Source organism: Silene latifolia, chromosome X (assembly GCF_048544455.1).
Source record: "Silene latifolia isolate original U9 population chromosome X, ASM4854445v1, whole genome shotgun sequence".
Classification (NCBI taxonomy): Eukaryota; Viridiplantae; Streptophyta; class Magnoliopsida; order Caryophyllales; family Caryophyllaceae; genus Silene; species Silene latifolia.
Window position 1 is genome coordinate 315,219,030 of NC_133537.1, and position 19,045 is coordinate 315,238,074.

At 37.8% G+C, this 19,045-nt stretch overlaps 1 protein-coding gene across 1 annotated transcript; it reads left to right on the forward strand.

Annotated features, from left to right (window-relative positions):
- The first annotated feature begins 13,074 nt into the window (after positions 1-13,074).
- Positions 13,075-18,749, forward strand: LOC141617658 (beta-1,2-xylosyltransferase-like). Its single transcript, XM_074434823.1, has 3 exons — positions 13,075-13,884; positions 15,769-15,918; positions 17,563-18,749. The coding sequence occupies exons 1-3, from the start codon at positions 13,165-13,167 to the stop codon at positions 18,283-18,285; spliced, it is 1,593 nt and encodes a 530-aa protein (XP_074290924.1). The 5' UTR covers positions 13,075-13,164; the 3' UTR covers positions 18,286-18,749.
- The last annotated feature ends 296 nt before the right edge of the window (positions 18,750-19,045 follow it).

Sequence of the window (19,045 nt, forward strand, 5' to 3'; positions counted from 1 at the left end):
GGTTGGAGAGGTCAAAATAAAGCTTCCTTACAATCAAATACTCCATCTAGCTGAGGTTAGACATGTGTCTAAGTTAAGCCAGAACTTAATCTCAATAGGGAGATTAAATACGCTTGGGTACAACGTTCATGTAGTGGACAGAAGGATTATGGTCACTAATGGGTTCTCAGTGGCTATAGTAGGAAGAAGAAACAAGAGAAACCTCTATGAGCTCGAGCATTGTGGAGAGGTTTACGTTTCAAGGGAGGCTTTGCTAGGACGAGTTCGTCACGGTGAAGTTGTTCGTCATTAATCAAAGGTGACTAACATATTAAGCCTATGGGGAGGTTTGTTAGGAAATAAGCTTGATATGTAAATATAAGTCTAGAGTCTAGACAAAGTAGGATATTCGTTTCTGATATTTTGTTAGTTCTTAATTAATATTGCATATTATTTAGGAATATTTTCCTATTGGAAAAATAGAGATAAGATATTAGAAAGTTTATTTGTTTCCTAATAGAATTAAGAAGTTAGACTCTTTTTTGGTAAGGAGAATATTTTTACTACCCTATAAATAAGGTTGGCTAGGTTGCTCATAATTGTACCCAAGAATTGTGAGAGAGAGTCTATTAGTCATATTTGAGAGTTCTCAAAGTTGTAGTGTTACAAAGAGTTCTTTGTAATGACCTTATTGATTAATACAATAAGGGTGTGAGAGAGTTCTTCCACTAAATTCTTGTGTGTTTTTCCATACTTTGTTTTTATTTACCACTTAATACCTCACAAATATAATGGGTTTTTAATTATGCGGCACGCCTATCGGCCTATACTTTTGCATATTTTACATGGTATCCTCGATTTTTGAAATATTAAGTTTTTTAGAGACCGTCTCAGTAACACCCCGTTTATCCAAGAGCCTTTAACGAGACTTTCTCAGATAAATAGAACTGTTACTATCAAAGTGTTTTGACTTTTATAGTAAAGGGATATCACGAGTTATTAGTGTAACACCCCCTCATACCAAGGTACCTTACCAGGACTACTCCAGCATGAAAGGTTGTTACCATCTCGGTTGCCCGAGGTTAGTATATATCAAAAGCAACAGTCCAAACACATTTATTAATGTACGGTAATTATAAAGGTTACATAGTCTCCAAAATCTAATAAACGAATTATCCAAATGACAACAACTACCAAAACATTAACTAAAGCTCGTGATGGTGTCATCTAATCCAGCGTGGTGACTCTCCCATGACTGCCCCCAAGCTCAATAACTGTATCACCTGTCACAATCTGCTCACCATCCCCGAATGGATCACCGCAGTTTTACAAAACAACAACGGGGGTCGTACTACTCAATCAATATAAGACAACAACATTACCGCTAGCGGATCATCGATCTCACGCATGATAAGAACCGACTACACACCGAAGTGTGTAGCCCCGCAGATTACCCATCGCAACAGGTAATCCTCGCCGCCGATGGGTGACCGCAGACCCATCCCCACCTAGTCCGGCTCATCAACGAGCGACTAACAATCCCCGTCCCTTAATGTGCACATCCCCTCCCGTGGCGGGTTCCACGGAGGGCGAACTAGGGTGTGAAGCCACTCCGCAAGTGACTCCACCACAATCACAATCACATGACATCACAGCCATCTCAATCCGCTCATACCAACATCGTCACAACAATCTCCATACTCCGATGATCGTGCAGATAACAACAATTACAACAAGCACAATCTCAAATCAATTGACAAGAACCGAGTAGGGAAACCCTACCTTTTCGCAATCCGCTATCTTTGTAATCAACCACACAAATGCATAACAAATATCACGTCGTCACCTACAACAATAATCACATACTACAATTACACATTGCACAATCCCATTTTCCCCAATTCCATATATACAGTAACCCCAAAAGAATACAAATGACAAGGGAATGAAACTTACCAACAGTAGAATAAGAGACTACACGCAAGGATCACGACGATTTGCACACACAACGAGATATGAGGATGATTAGGGAGTGATTAGGGAGAGATCGTAGAATGATAAAGCTTTCAAACGATATTAGAAACTGACGCGGAAATATAAAATACCCTAAACATTCCCTAATCAAACCGTCGAAATAACACTCCGCCAAACCGGGCACTCGACCGAGTAAGTGTATACTCGGCCGAGTGTCCCATACTCGGTCGAGTGTTAACTATACTCGGCCGAGTGTTCCTCAGCAGAACAAAACAACACACAACCTCAAAGCACTACTCGGCCGAGTAGGCGCTACTCGGTCGAGTAGTCACCAAGTAAAATCCGTAGTGTTACAATCTTCCCCCCTTAAAAAGAACTTCGTCCCGAAGTTCACACTCTACTATAAAACAAAGCACAACACTACGCCCCAAGACTAAACCAACCACATATAACAACACTAAGGAACTACACAAGTCTCCACAAGAATCATTACCCTGACTCAAAGCAAAACAACAAACAAAACAAAACAAAACACGACCGCGAAGTTCCAACCCAACCTATAAAATATGGACACTTAACACCAACTCCACAAACCACTCTTCCTTCCACAACATGGCTCACGATATCGTCTCAACTATAGCATAGGTTCTCAATCATCGACTCCATAACATTACCCAATAACCACAATATAATGTTGCCAACCTTGTATCACTTCCATAACACTCAATAGCACTCAACCACAAAAGAAAATCAATCATCAAAACGGAATGTTACATTCTATCATCCTTAAAACGAACTTCGTCCTCGAAGTTTACTCACACACATAAACATCATCTTCCAACTGACAAAACTATTGGACTCATAATCATTGTCATTCAACTATCAACACTGTTGAAATATTCTCTCATTGCTAAACATCGAACTACTACAAGCACGGTCATGACCTTTGATCAAAACAAATATCCGACCTTTATGCTACACCAACACTCTACTTCCAATTATACTACCATATGTACAACCATCAAAATCTCTTTTATCCTTTGTCGCAACCCTACCTTTTAAGATAAATGTTACGTCCTCGTAACTTGCTAATACTAAAACCTAGCTATATTTCCTCATTATCCCCATCACCACCGCGTGTCAAAGATAACCACTTATAATTTGAACGATCGCCATGCATATATCTTAGGCTCTCTTACTTAAACAACTCTCATCCTTAAATTTCAAAATCTTTAGCTTAACCCAAAACTTCAAATCTTCCACATTACCGCAACATGACACACCTCTCTATATAAACTATATAAAACTCATATCATCAAAAGCATAACTCACATTCCACACTTGTTACGTACACTCATACTAGATCCTCAAGTTCTTTTCTTTCATTACCGCAAAACTCATACATAACTTAACATGACACCAATTCCCAATATCCTGTACTCACTATCTCAACAAAAGATTATGAACCGCCTGCCGCTTTCGGATCATTATAACACATATTCCACTAATCACTTGTCATGACTATGACTACCGATATCTCATCACGAAACAAGGTCAAACTTATCGTAACAACTTCTCACAAGCTGTATCCTATCAACAAAATGTCACTATACCATGACAACAACAAAAACATATACAACTCTCTTTCATATCATACTCTACCCTCATTCCCAAACTGAAACCGGTAAGAAACATCAACAAACAAAACAACGTCGCATGTTCAACCAAGACTCACCAGAACAATGACAAACAAACAACAATATATGTTTAACTGGTAAGCACTTTCGAAAACTCGTAACATAAACATCTCACCTACTCCACCACAACCGGTGACGGCATCGCAAAACCGCCACCACAACCGTACCGCTGCATGCGAAAATGCCCGCATCACAACACTAAGTACCGTGCCCGGATCACCACCCGAGGCACCACAACCACACCGATAGACATCACGACATACATAATCCCTTAAACACCGACTCAATATAACATCACGGACAAGAAAACTTACTCAAGACCTGCTTTACAGATCACAACACCATATATCATACGGAATAAATAGGCAAGAATCTCATGCATACCATCCATACTTTTCATGGAATAAACATATATCATGAATACACATGCAAATATAACCAGTCTTGTCAGATCACCCAAACTATCACTTTTGATCATCATTCCATTAAGTTCCGTATCCAATATATATTACAGAACATTCATATAACAACATTAAAACTATCACACCATACGCTTTCTCGTGAGGTCACAACCTCACACAAACATTTATATACATCTTAGACCCATAATCACATCCAACTAGTCAATCCTGATCACGTAAGTTACCACTTGACAATGAATATCTCTTATCCGGACTTAACTCAGGTGCCCTTCATAACATATCTTCTCTTACACACAATTATCACCACCCGATGAACGTAGCCATAACATCTGTACCCAACTACCAACGAATACCTCATATATCCATACCTTAAAATCCCTCATAACCAAACCTTAATCACCTTCACAAAATCAACCTCATTAGAACAACTAACTTCCCCAAAATAACATCATCCTCAACCACTAGTGACAATACTATGACACCAACATTTTTCATGTGACTACTCTCTTACTATCACTTCTTAATATAACAATCCTTTTTCTCCCTTTGGTTCTCATCCCAAACAACAAACATCAAATATATCAACAAAATCACCTCAACACTATTTCCAATTTCATCCGTAATTGTATCGTCACCCGACTCACCACCAAAATCTTATATGTTGCAAATTCTTTACCCAACTTTTGCTTTCTTTAATTCCTCGAAACTCATGATTATCATGTTGTCCTGGAACTTCTACATAACTGTAACTCAATTCCTCATGATAGTATCATACATCTCTACAATTCCTTACTCTTATATCACATATCCTCAGTGAACATGTTCCTAGTTTTACTCCCCTTATTCTTTTCTTTTACCCTCGACAAACTCCCTTAATGATTCAACTCTTCATTATTTCTATCTAACTCTCTAGTGCTCCGGTTACCTTCACATTGCTCCAAACTCAATTCCCATTATTTTATGTCGATATCATCTCACTCTTTCTTACCATGGGTCTTCTCTCATTATACTATAACTCCCAATTGTCACTAATCTATCCATAAAATCAACGTTTAAAGTTCAAACAATTGCATCTCCCTTTTTTTTTTTTTTTACATCACTAGGAAACCAAAATTCATCTCATACCGTTAGCTGCCCAAAGAATTACTCACTAGGCTCACATCGTGAAAATTCCAAATTCCCAAACTTGGTCACCATCTTCAATTCCACGTCGCGACATATCTCTATCTAAGTTCACTATATACCCCTCTTCTCCATCCATCTAAAGCAACCTTTCATTACATATATCCTTAAGCAACACAATGCTAACCGTCTCCCTCTATAAGTCCTTACACATCCCGAAATGTCACTATTCGTATCTCTCATCTCAATCTTTCCTTCTCATGCTTCTTTACACTTACATCACCCTTGCCCATATACACTTACTTTTATACTACTCAATACACGACTATTTCACTCATCATATCTCACAAAACATGCTCTTTACCTCGATTAGCTCATCATTCTTCCCTTTTTCTTTTTCCACTATCCTTCACAACCACATTAACACATGTCTTCCTTACCCAACACATGTCCCTCATAAGCCGTCATTCTCCATGCCATAACTTAGGTAACTTACGTATCAAGACCGTCTCACATATAAAAGAATGCGTTAAGACTCCAAACATACATGTGTATTTACCCTACGACTCAAAACAATGTAAAAAAAAAAAAAAAAAAAAAAAAAAAAAAAACATAGCCACCGGCTCAAAACAAAAGTAAGAACATAGCCACCGACTCAAAACAAAAGTAAGAACATAGCCACCGACTCAAAGTGACCGCCCAATGAGGTACTCAGTCGGGTACATAACATACTAGGTCGAGTACAAGGTACTCGGTCGAGTAACTATATTACTCGGTCGAGTTTTCGACTCAGAAGCAACTCAATTGCCGCAGAAGGATTACTCGGTCGAGTATTGGGAATACTCGGCCGAGTAGACCTTACTCGGTCGAGTATACAACTACTCGGCCGAGTTCACAACTCCAGACGCTAAAAAAGTATTATCACGGGAGATTACTCGGCCGAATATGGAATACTCGGTCGAGTATAAAGGACACTCGGCCGAGTAGGGACTACTCGGTCGAGTATAAGGCGATTCTCAGACCGTCCCAGTTTTCGTAAAACAGCCATATCTCGCTCGTTACTTGGTCATTCTGGGCGTGTGACCTATCGTTAGAATCGTAAGAGGACAAGCTATCACCTCAACTTGGAATCACAGCAATATCATTTCTCGAACTTGACTTATAACAGTTTTAAGACAACCCTTCCGTAATCGGTATTCAGATAAATCAAGCTTTCTAATGCCAAAACAACTTGAACATACATAAGGCAACAAAAACAACTTAATACTTCTAAATACCAGTACATGGATGAACTTTTATCATTCTCACATGAAAATTAAACACGACATTCATATGCATAGACACATGAGCTTAAACACATGCTACTACTAACAACCAAACATTAACATCATCATGATCATATAAATACATCCTACCTCACATTACATATACTCCAATTATTTCACCTTTCGTTAACACAATTAAACAAGATTTTCCATCTATATATGACACTCCACACCCCGTTTCAAAAGCCAAGCAGTAACCACATAACATGCTCCAGGTTCTGTCACACGCAACTACGCACTTCCTTTATCATATACCACCATGGTCAGATCCTTTCATTTCATCCAACAACAATACAAGGCTCAAGTTACAAGTATTACACACACATGACTCAACATACAAAATTTTCCCCCATGTGACCGGCTTGAGATTGTAAGGGCCTTAGTGCGACTCCGGGACGTCTCCCAAGTCTTTGCGGTAGCTCCAAACAACTCTCCCCGGGTTCATTTTATTTAGACTCCCTAAGTTCATTGGGTTCATTTGTTTCAGGTGCCGGAATCATCGACTCTGATACCACTTTGTAACACCCCCTCATACCAAGGTACCTTACCAGGACTACCCCTGAGATGAAAGGTTGTTACCATCTCGGTTGCCCGAGGTTAGTATATATCAAAAGCAACAGTCCAAACACATTTATTAATGTACGGTAATTATAAAGGTTACATAGTCTCCAAAATCTAATAAACGAATTATCCAAATGACAACAACTACCAAAACATTAACTAAAGCTCGTGATGGTGTCATCTAATCCAGCGTGGTGACTCTCCCATGATCGCCCCAAGCTCAATAATCGTATCACTGTCACAATCTGCTCACCATCCCCAATGGATCACCGCAGTTTTACAAAACAACAACACGGGGTCGTACTACTCAATCAATATAAGACAACAACATTACCGCTAGCGGATCATCGATCTCACGCACAAGAACCGACTACACACCGAAGTGTGTAGCCCCGCCAGATTACCCATCGCAACAGGTAATCCTCGCCGCCCGATGGGTGACTGCACCCATCCCCACCTAGTCCGGCTCATCAACGAGCGACTAACAATCCCCGTCCCTTAATGTGCACATCCCCTCCCGTGGCGGGTTCCACGGAGGGCGAACTAGGGTGTGAAGCCACCCCCGCAAGTGACTCCACCACAATCACAATCACATGACATCACGGCCATCTCAATCCCCTCATACCAACATCGTCACAACAATCTCCATACTCCGATGATCAGCAGATAACAACAATTACAACAAGCACAATCTCAAATCAATTGTGAAGAACCGAGTAGGAAACCCTACCTTTTCGCAATCCGCTATCTTGTAATCAACCACACAAATGCATAACAAATATCACGTCGTCACCTACAACAATAATCACATACTACAATTACACATTGCACAATCCCATTTTCCCCAATTCCATATATACAGTAACCCCAAAAGAATACAAATGACAAGGGAATGAAACTTACCAGTGTAGAATAAGAGACTACACGCAAGGATCACGACGATTTGCACACACAACGAGATATGAGGATGATTAGGGAGTGATTAGGGAGAGATCGTAGAATGATAAAGCTTTCAAACGATATTAGAAACTGACGCGGAAATATAAAATACCCTAAACATTCCCTAATCAAACCGTCGAAATAACACTCCGCCAAACCGGGCACTCGACCGAGTAAGTGTATACTCGGCCGAGTGTCCCATACTCGGTCGAGTGTTAACTATACTCGGCCGAGTGTTCCTCGGCAGAACCAAAACAACACACAACCTCAGCACTACTCGGCCGAGTAGGCGCTACTCGGTCGAGTAGTCACCAAGTAAAATCCGTAGTGTTACAATTAGCTTGTTTGACTTCTGCTGAAAATAGAGTTTAAGAGGTATCATTCTATCTTTTCTAGTGCGTAAAAATTATGAACGTTACTTATCACTTATCCTTATCTTTTTATATTACATCATAAATTTTCAGTTTTAGAATTCAAAACAATTTTTATTTATTATTGCTATTATTTAAAATCGTTAATTTAATCATAGAGTTTGTGTTTAAATAGTTGGAGACTAACACATGCTTTGAAAAAAGCCTCTTTTATATAGATAGATTGATTGATTAACATGTGATTAAAGGGGAGAACATCTTCATTACTTCTCTCAAATAGATGTATTTTCCATATTTTCATAATCAATTGCATTGATGTTATCGTTATTTTATAAAGTTTTTATTCCCCTACTTTCATACTCATTTGCACTGATGTTATTGTTATTTCGTAAAGTTCTTATTCCAACAGTTTCACAACAACCCTTACCTGAACTTAAACTAGCCGCAACTCAATATTATTCTTTAAGTTTGGAATAAAATTGATTTTCCGTTATATTAAATACCCGACTCATACCCAAAACCAAAACTCTATTCAGTTTATCTAACCAGATTAAAGCCGACTCATTGTAGATACCAGTATCTGTTGAATCCCCAACAAACATCCGATGATTATAGGACTACAACATGCTTAGGAATCGTTACGTTTAATCGACAGTTTGTATAACTATACGTCGGAAAACTCAAAACAATTTCGAAAACAAAACATTTTCAAAACTTTTCGAAAGTACCTGGAGTGTTTTATGCACGACGACGGGGTCGCAATGATATTAACTAGAGTCAAAACCGACATCGGACCAAAATCGACTCAAAATTCAAATCCCGACTCCAACAACGAGTCAAACTGAATCAAACACAAAAACAAACATCACAAACCTTTCATGCTATGTATACACGGTATACTTGATGGTAAATTTACTAAAGTAAAACAATCATGACATCCAAAACCTAGGATAGAACAAACCATGATTTCAAGTGCGTGATACTGACAAGACAGCTCGAAGACCCGCGAAATGGCTCGCGCATCTTCGAGTAGCCCAGGTGACCATGTCGCTCAAAACGCACACAACCACACAATCCTCTATAAATACCCTTCAAATGGCACCCTTTGAAGGTACGCGAGTGTCCGGCCCCTCATTTCTCCCTTAAAATTCTAGACTCGACTTCTCAAGTCACAAACCGACACGTATTTCCGACCTACCGATCGAAAATACGAGTCATACACATTGTTTGGTACCGTCATCGTGCATTAAATCACTTGACCGATCATTTCGACCAACTACACAATCACTAAATAAAACAACACTCTTTACATTGCTAAAACGGTTTTCAACCGAGTTTTCCGACCTAACAAGTTTTTACACTTTCGTCGATTTCTCGCCTACAACCTAGCATGTAAGTATGAGGGTGTAATTAATCATCTTCTTTCATGTTCTTTACCTGTTTTTATGACCTTAACATGCTAAAACATGGATAACATAGTCCAGAATACGGATTGAATGAGCCAAAACCGAGTTTTGACCTGAATCAGAAGCCCCTAGTCACAACTAGGTGGCTCACGCCTAAATGGGCTGTCCAGGTCAGAACTCAAACGTGTTTGAGTTCATTCTTTCCATTTTCATTTCATTTTACAATCGGTTTTTACCGTTTCAAATCATTTTCATGGTAAATCTTTTTAACCATAAACATGTCCACCCTTGGTTCTTTATACCATGACGGTTTAATCCGTTTTTCGATGATAATATTTGGTTAATTACATTTTAAAAGGCATTTTAAAACCTTTTATTCATTTGTTTACATTTTCAAAACAACCATATTAGTCATACATGCATAATCATCCTTGATTCCACATACCATGTCGGTTTAAAACCGAGTACGATGATAAACATTGACTAATTACAAAATAATGAACTTAACACATTTAGTTCATAATAAACATTTTTCAAAACTATTCATGTCAAGCTTGCAAAACCGAACCCGACATCGAATATTATCAACATAATGATGATTATTAAATTCTCGTTCTTCATACTGGCATAGAAGCGGTCTAAACGACCTTTTCAAATAAAGACCGGTTCAAACACCCCTTTATAAACCACTAGTTTTAATCCCGTGCAAAAATTGCACGGGGTTATTTGTTAAACAATTGTTATTATTAAATTATGAATAGAGAAAATGTACAAATATTGAAATTCAAATATACAAAATTATGAGTAAGAATATCAATCGACAATATTGAATATAGTAAAGACAATAACATTAATACAGTCGTTATTATATGAGACGGTTTTACATGGTGAGACAATTTTGTTGTATATAAAAACAACTTACTTATTAGTATTAGACAAATAGGTTATTTGTAGAAATGAACCGTCTCACAGGGTGATTCGTCTTACTCTATAATTCGTGTCAATCTAAATAGACTCAATAACAAACTGTTGGTTCAAAATCTAAATATAATTAAAATAGGCTTAAACAATCTGAAACTAACTCATTAAAATCCTAGTACATATCTCCAAAGGCCCACCTTCACCTAATAGTAAATTAGTAATGCTAAACTAACATACTTCCAAAACATACTTCACACGTGTCTTTCTCTCTCGCTCTCTCTCATCAAACACACCCTAACTAGTCACCGTCATTATATCACTCCCTCAAACCCACTCTCTCACTTTCATCTCAACTTTTATCTCTCTTAAATCTCATGGATTCGATCATAATCCCTGTAATTTCTCTCTATAATCCTCATTCTTTTAACAATATATCATCTCCTTACTCGATAATGTTTACCCATTTGTTAATCTCTCTCACTATCAACTATATTTGTTTCATTTTTGTTCATGTTTCTGTGATTTTTTTTCTATTCAATTTCTCATAGATCTGATGGTTATTTTTATAAAAGTTGATTTTTTATTTTTATTAAATTATTAGTGAATATCATAGATTTAATGAGTATTTTTTTTTTAAAAATAAAATTACTCAATATAAGTAAGTATGTGTTTTTAAATAATTTTCTTTTTACTTTATTCAGTTGCCTATATTACGTTTAAATTTTTTTTTTTCATTATTTAAAACTTATTTTCGTTAATTTAAAAAAATCTCATATTTTGAATGTAATCTTCCCCTTTTTGAAGTTTTTTTTTAATATTTTTTTTGGGCAAAACAGTAGTGTATTTCTAAGAACGAAAATCAAATCTACTAAATTTAAGTGACTTGGATATTTTTTGAAGAATATTTTTCAATTAAATTCTTAAATCTTATTTTTATATAAGTTTTTTTATGGTTTAATGGCATGTTTTTCCTATATTGAGTTAGAGAATTTTTAAAGAGAATTTTTTGAAATAAGTTGTTAAATTTAGCTTTCGGATTTTTTCGAAGATTTTAAAACAATTTTTTAAAAAAAATAAGTGATGATAAATATTTGTAGTCACTTTCTTGATATTATTTTAAAGAATTAGATTATATTAATTCAAATTAGATTAGCTTAGATTTTACGGAGTATTAATACATTGATTTTATTATAAAAAAAACGTGTAAAATAAACTCAAAATGGTTTTCTTCGAAGTAATTTTTCAAATTTGAATTGGGTGGAGGAGAGGAGAGGAGAGGAGAGAGGGTAATTAAATGGTGTATAGAACATGGTGGGTCCTATAAGCTTCCAAATTTCCGAAAATTTTCAACCAATGGAAAGGCTTAAAAAAACCTGGCTTTTATACTATGTAGATTTCATAAACATTTTCAACGACCAGGAGACACCCATTTGGGTCGTCTGCTGCCTCGTGCTTAAACAGGCTCACTGATTTCCTGTTTTCAAACCTGGACAAGCTCTTTTGCATCGCCCTAAGGCTCGCGCCTCAATAGGCTGCCTGATGCAGGTCCTGCTTCCTTTCCAGCACTTCTCTAGGACGATCCCGACTTCGGTTAACCCGAATACAAGACGGATCAGATTGACAAGTCTGCGTTCTACTTTGTATTTGCAAAACGCCTTTCTAAGACAAATATATCACGTTATGCACCATAAACCTAACTCGGTAAATGGATGTTTAATTTCCGTCTTGCATGCAAATCAACACTAAATCCAACTTGACATCAATTACTTGATATTTGGATAAACAACCGACATAGTAAATTTCACATGTTAGGTTTAAACTTGTGTATGCGCATTCATGCATTTTCCCGTTTTATCAACTTTTGCATTCAACCAACCAAGATCGATCAGTAGAGGCCGCTACCGCGGGCGAGATTGGGTGTCCTATTAAAGGGCTTCCCAATACGTACCTTCACCTTTTACTCAGAAACTTTGGATAGTGGACGACTTTATCCAGGGCGAACGAGAGTCATTCTGGATATAAGATGTTAAAGAGGGACGACTCTTTATCTTTAATACCTATGTCAAACACCGCTTTTTGCCTTGATTGACCTAGGTATAAAGTGGATTCGAACTGTTTCCAAGCATCCCACAATTGATTGGTAGCGACTCCGAACATCTCTAACATCGTTTCGAGACCCTTACCGAGACGAAACCGATCGATTTAAAACGAACCGGTCGAAAACATTTACTACGCCACCGAGCGTGGCTTTCCGACCGCCACACGTCCACGGATTGGCTTAAAGTCGCGGGTGGCCCATATCCACACTCATCATCCGATACAGTATCTCACTAGCATACATTAGACTCGTTCATATATTCTTTACTCATCATCCGATACTCTAGTTTAGCTTGACTAATAAAGAAAGTCTGATCCCGCAAATCTAGCAACTCCGCCACAATTCAACAATGGCAAGTACCAGTTCCACCATACATCAACTCCTAACCAACCTCCTCCACCTCCCTAAAACCCGCGCTTTACAACTCTCCGTCTCCCTTCTTTTCTTCCTCAACTTCCTCTACCTCCTCACCTACTTCCACCACCACCACGCCACCTCACCACCACCACCTCTTTCCTCTCTCCTCCACCGCACCACCACCAAAACCCTCTCCCCTCCACGTCACCCCCACCGTCACCGTCACCTCCACCCTTCCACGTCATCAAAACCCTGGCCTAACCTCCCATCCTACCTCCCGTGGACCCCACCCTCCAATTCCTCCTCCTCCTGCGAGTCCTTCTTCGGTAACGCCTTCTCCCGAACCTCCTTTATTCTTCCCCGAACCTCCTCGGCTTCGTGGTTCGGGTGTAGGTACAATGCGGGGCTTCGGAGCTCCGTTTGTGATGGTGGGAGAGTTTTGATGGATCCGAGCAAGATTCGGATGTCTGATGGTGGTGAAAAGATTGATGAGGTTATTGGACGGTCCGATGAGGAGGAGTTGCCGGTTTTTTTGCCTGGTTCATTTCGGCTTCGTCGTCGGGAGGGGGAGGAGGAGACGTCTCCAAAACGTGTCGTTTCGGAGGCGTTTCTTGATCAGTTTGTTCCTCATGGACAGATTTCTAGGCATACTATGAGGGAATTGTTCGCTAATATGGAGTTGGTTGGGAAACGTGATTTTAATTGTAATGAGGTGAGATTTTTTTGTCATTTCGGTTTATTTTGTGTAATTGAGGATGTTAAATGCGTTTATTTGTTTGCCTGATTGCGTTTTTGGATTGGAATTATGTTGAAAATTAATGCTCATGTTATTTTGGGATTATATAAATATCGAGAATATCGAGTTTTGATGATTGTGTTTTTGGATTGGAATTATGTTGTCAATTAATGCTCATGTTATTTCGGAATTATGTGAATATCGAGTTTTGATGATAGTTTTAGTCGGAGTAATGCTTGGTATTGACGACTGTAGGCATGAGATACTAATCTGTGGCACCGGAATCAAATTGAGGTGATACGAATACTTGTCAAGTGAAATGTGGGTTTAAAATGGAGGACTATGAGAAATGTGTTATTAAATAGGTTAGACTTGATAAAGGAGTGTTTGTTTGAACTTTGAACCTTGCAAACCAGAATTTGAATAGTATGATTGTATTTCAGATTTCTTCCTTTGGTGATCATTCAGAGATTTATGCATTGATAGTTTTGGACAGTCTTTCATCTAGATGATTGCTATGGCTCTGTAATAGTGTGGTAGAAATAGCTGTTAGTGTGGTAGATTTCCTCTAAACTACTTTCATTAAATGTTCTTAGTTTCTATAATTGCTACTCATATGATGGTAATTAATTGTGAGTATGGAGTTTAATGTAAGTTGGAAGATGATGTTTATTTTGAAAAGTATATGCTCATGATAGTACTTCGTATATGATATTATGTCGAAAAGTACTACCTTTGAGCCTGAATCCAGCCAGAAGGGAATCTCCGGCCAGTTGAGACTTGAGACTATCAAATTAGAATTAATCCATCACTCACCACATTTGTGGTTTTTCTCCTCCTATTCTCTTATCCAATCATTTTTCCATATATTCCAATTTTTCATTTTTGTAATACTGCTCCGTTGGATAGGGCCATAGGTGTAAGCCAGCATATGTCTTGCATTATCGGTTTCCAGACTCCATACTCTAGGAAATATATTATTCAGACTCGTCATTGTTGTTCTGGAATAGTAAAAACTAAAAAGTACTTAGAGTAGATGCCTAAAATTTCATTAGATTCGCCTCCAAGAAACTTGTTGTGGGATTTTGTGTAGTTCATATCAAAGTGAAAATAATCGTTTGCTGTTGAAGGATTTTGGAATGTTGTTTTGATTTTTGACAATCTGATCGTCGTTACAGCTACTACTTGAACAGCAATGACAAATTGACAAGAACATGCCATATGACCAGGCTGGTGTTGAGATAAGCAGTGGTAATAGTCGGAGCAGCAGTAGAATAAATGCTAGATATCAGTTATAGGTGATAGAATTATGTGAAAGGTTTGAATTGTATTAGAATTGCATAAAAGAATTTGTACATGGCCTAAACTATTTATACAAAGAATAGAACACAAACTAAACCCTAGATGCCTAATGTTAGACGTAATTACAGCCAAATCACAAGAGATTGTGAACTAGTGAAACTAGGAAAGAAATAACTAAAGAATAAATACAATATACAAAATGATATGATAGAAATATTATGTGATATTTCCAATAATAGGAACTAGCGGGAAAAAAAAGAAAATTTATAATAACAGCGATTTAAATATTTCTGAATCTTTGGCTAAAAAGGGAAGGAGGGAAAGAACTTGTGGAGAAGGTGCTGGGAGGAGGATAGGGTCATAGAACTCTGGAGCATGCAACATTACTTTTCTTTCCGTTGAACTTTATTGTTAGTTAGTATGATCTGAATGAACAAACTGTATGAGCATCCTCCTCTTTGGGTTTACACTTTACAGTTTGGATATGGTGAACGCCATCAATATCATTAACATAATCATTATGATTACTAAACATTTGTTTATGTTCTCTGGTTACAGTGGATTGAGGAACCCACATTACTTGTGACTAGGTTTGAGTACGCAAATGTGTTTCACACATATACAGATTGGTACAGTTCCTACGTTAGCTCCAGAGTGACAGGCTTGCCAACTCGGCCAAATGTGGTTTTCCTGGATGGGCATGCTAGGGTAAGTGAATTGTTTACTGTATATCAATTTTGGCTTTATATGTCTTGTTGATTTGTCAATCACATAAATCGCTGATCAATCAATAGTTGAATGCTCAATTTTTGCGCTTGTGCTTCTATAGCATCATCTTTTAAGTGCAGCAGGCTTACACGTTTGATACAATCAGCCTGAAATAGTGGTAATTTTCTGATGTACTTACATGTGTAGTCATGCCTTGTGTTGAAAGTAATCCCAACATTGATGAATAACTCTCATGTTCAACAGTAACATATAAAGTCGTTCGTTATTTGTTTCGAATGATGTTGGGAAGTAACCCAGCATTGATGAATAAATTTATCAGTAACATAGAGTCTCTATTTGTTTAGAATTATGTAATCAGTGGTAAATATTAGGAGTTATTATTTTGTATGTGAAGACTCTTAATGTGGCCTAAAGGCTAAAGTTATGACTTAGGACCTTATCTATAAAGGTTATTGGTCATTGCGGGATAAGTGAGGGTTATGTTTAATACCCCGAGCTAATTATAGAGTGGAAATCTTAACTTCTTAGTTAAGTGTTAGAGGGTTGTGTTATTGTTACGGTTTGAATAATAATGCAAGTTGGGATGTGGTTAATCTTGTAACAACAACATTGCGATATTTGCATTTTTCCTTTTATATTGTTTTGTACCAAACAAAAACCCCAACACCTTGGAATCATGAAATGAACTATCTTTAGTTGTGCTAGTGAAGTGATACAAACAGCCCTGCAGTCATTACTACACTTAAGTCTTACCCTATGTTATATAGAGAATATATCATAAAGATACGCAAAATATTCCTGAAGATTTTATCATTGAAAAGTTTATCTTTTATATAGTAAATATAATCTCTTTATTTATAGTAGATTTTGTATAGGAAATTCTTTCCTTGTGATTTAGCATGTATCACGGCTAGTGTATCAATTAGGTAGATTTAGCTTGTGAATCCTCTTGTATAAATAGTGCTATTGTGTTAATGTAATTCATGCAATTCTCAATGATAAAACCGTTCTCTTATATTTTCTCTAAACTCTATCATGTTACTCCGAGGAACATTATCCACCTTCTCCTTTAGATCTTCTCTTGAACCTTCTCCTTTAATTCAACACTTTTTTAGGAAAACTCAAGGATATGGGCCTGGGATCGTACCCTACTCTTACCCATTGAACACTTATCTTGGAAGAGGCCGAAAGGAAGGTTCGAATGAGGAAAGCATAGGGAAAGTGTGGTGTAGTGAGCATATAACAAAAATTGACATTTAAGCCTTATGTTTTAAAAACTTCCTGTTTCACATTCAAAACTTTAGATATTTCATAAATCATAATGATGCTCAAATTTTTGGTTTGAAGACATATCCAGATTACTTGTATGGGCTGTATCCTCATTTCTAGATAGGATTCCCGTTACACAAGAATTTAGTCATGGGGAGTCTGACACTCTGATTGTTGCATATGTACACTTATCCAGCACCCACATTGGAGTCCAAGATAGCTCTCGTCTGACTATTATTTTGAAGATCTAAGATGGCTTATTTTTCTTATGTCGGCAATCTAACTTTTCTGTGAAGTGAGATGTTTCTGTAAATTAGTCTACAGTCCCCTAACATCATTTTGTGCTGCATGCAGACACAACTGGAAGAAACATGGGAAGCGCTATTTTCGAGTATTAGATTTGCTAAAAATTTCACTGGACCAGTCTGCTTTCGACATGCTGTCTTTGTACCTTTAGGGTATGAGACAGCCTGGTTCAAGGGTCTAAGTGAGCCTATACAATGTCAAGGGGCTTCGGCTCAAGACCTATGGGCAAACCCCGATGACAGCAAGACTGCCCGATTATCAGAATTTGGGGAACTGGTCAAATCTGCGTTTGACTTACCAGTTGAAAGACTTAGAACCGTGAAACCATCGCTGGAATACAACGTGTTGTTTGTTAGGCGTGAGGATTATCTTGCTCATCCACGTCACGGTGGCAGAGTCGAATCTCGACTGAGTAATGAACAGGAGGTATTTGATTCATTGAAGACGTGGGCATCTAATCATACCGATTGCCGGGTCAACCTTGTAAACGGGTTGTTTGCTCACATGTCAATGAGAGAGCAAATCCGAGCTATTGAGGATGCTAATGTGATTATCGGAGCTCATGGGGCCGGTCTCACTCATGTGGTCTCTGCCTCGCCAAAAACTGTGATTCTTGAAATCATTAGCAGCCAGTTCCAACGTCCACATTTTCAGTTAATCTCCAAGTGGAAAGGTCTTGATTACCATGCCATTAATCTCCCAGCCTCTTCTGCTGATCCTGAAGAGGTTATTGGACGGCTTAAAAAGATCATGAAAAGCATTGGATGCTGAAGGCTTTTGCACATTATCTAACAGAGATTGCTGACAACACTTAAAATGTCGAAATCACCTTTCAAGCATCCGACTGGTTAGTCTCCTTTTGATCTATTCATCTGTTTCATTAATTGTACATTATGTATACATAAAGGAGGGAAATAGGGTGATATCTGAAGTCTGGCCCAGTTTGAGTGTGGAATTTTAGCCGCCAATTCTGCTCGCTGTATACAGAGGGTTAGCATAGGATAATGCGACGATTTACTACTACCCTACGCTATTTACTCACTAATTTTCTTTCCTTGGAGCTTTAGGGCTGGTTTAAATTAGCCTGGGAAAGTTATCTTCTGGACATCTCAGCTTCCCTATGATTTACTGTATTATAACTGTATTTACTGGTATTATTTAACTACGGATAATCCACATTGGATCGAGAGGTTTGGCATATATATTTTCGTTGGTAGTTCCAACTTTTCTTGCACTAATGGCCCAGATTTTAACCAATGTGCACTTTACACTTAATTCTGTTCTTGCTAGTAGTTCAGTAATATGTTCCTTAATCTTTATCTGGGTTACTTAAGCTTTTTTGCTACAAGTCCGTACTTAATCGTTAAAAGAATATTTCGACTAATGTACCCTCTCTGGTCTGACCCGTTTTAACAGGTCTACACCCCACATCTTGGATACTCTAGTTACCAACTTACCATACACTTCATGTGAAGATATGAAAATAAGCTAGATCTTTCTCTAATTAGCACCTTAATTGGGCATATGTTAG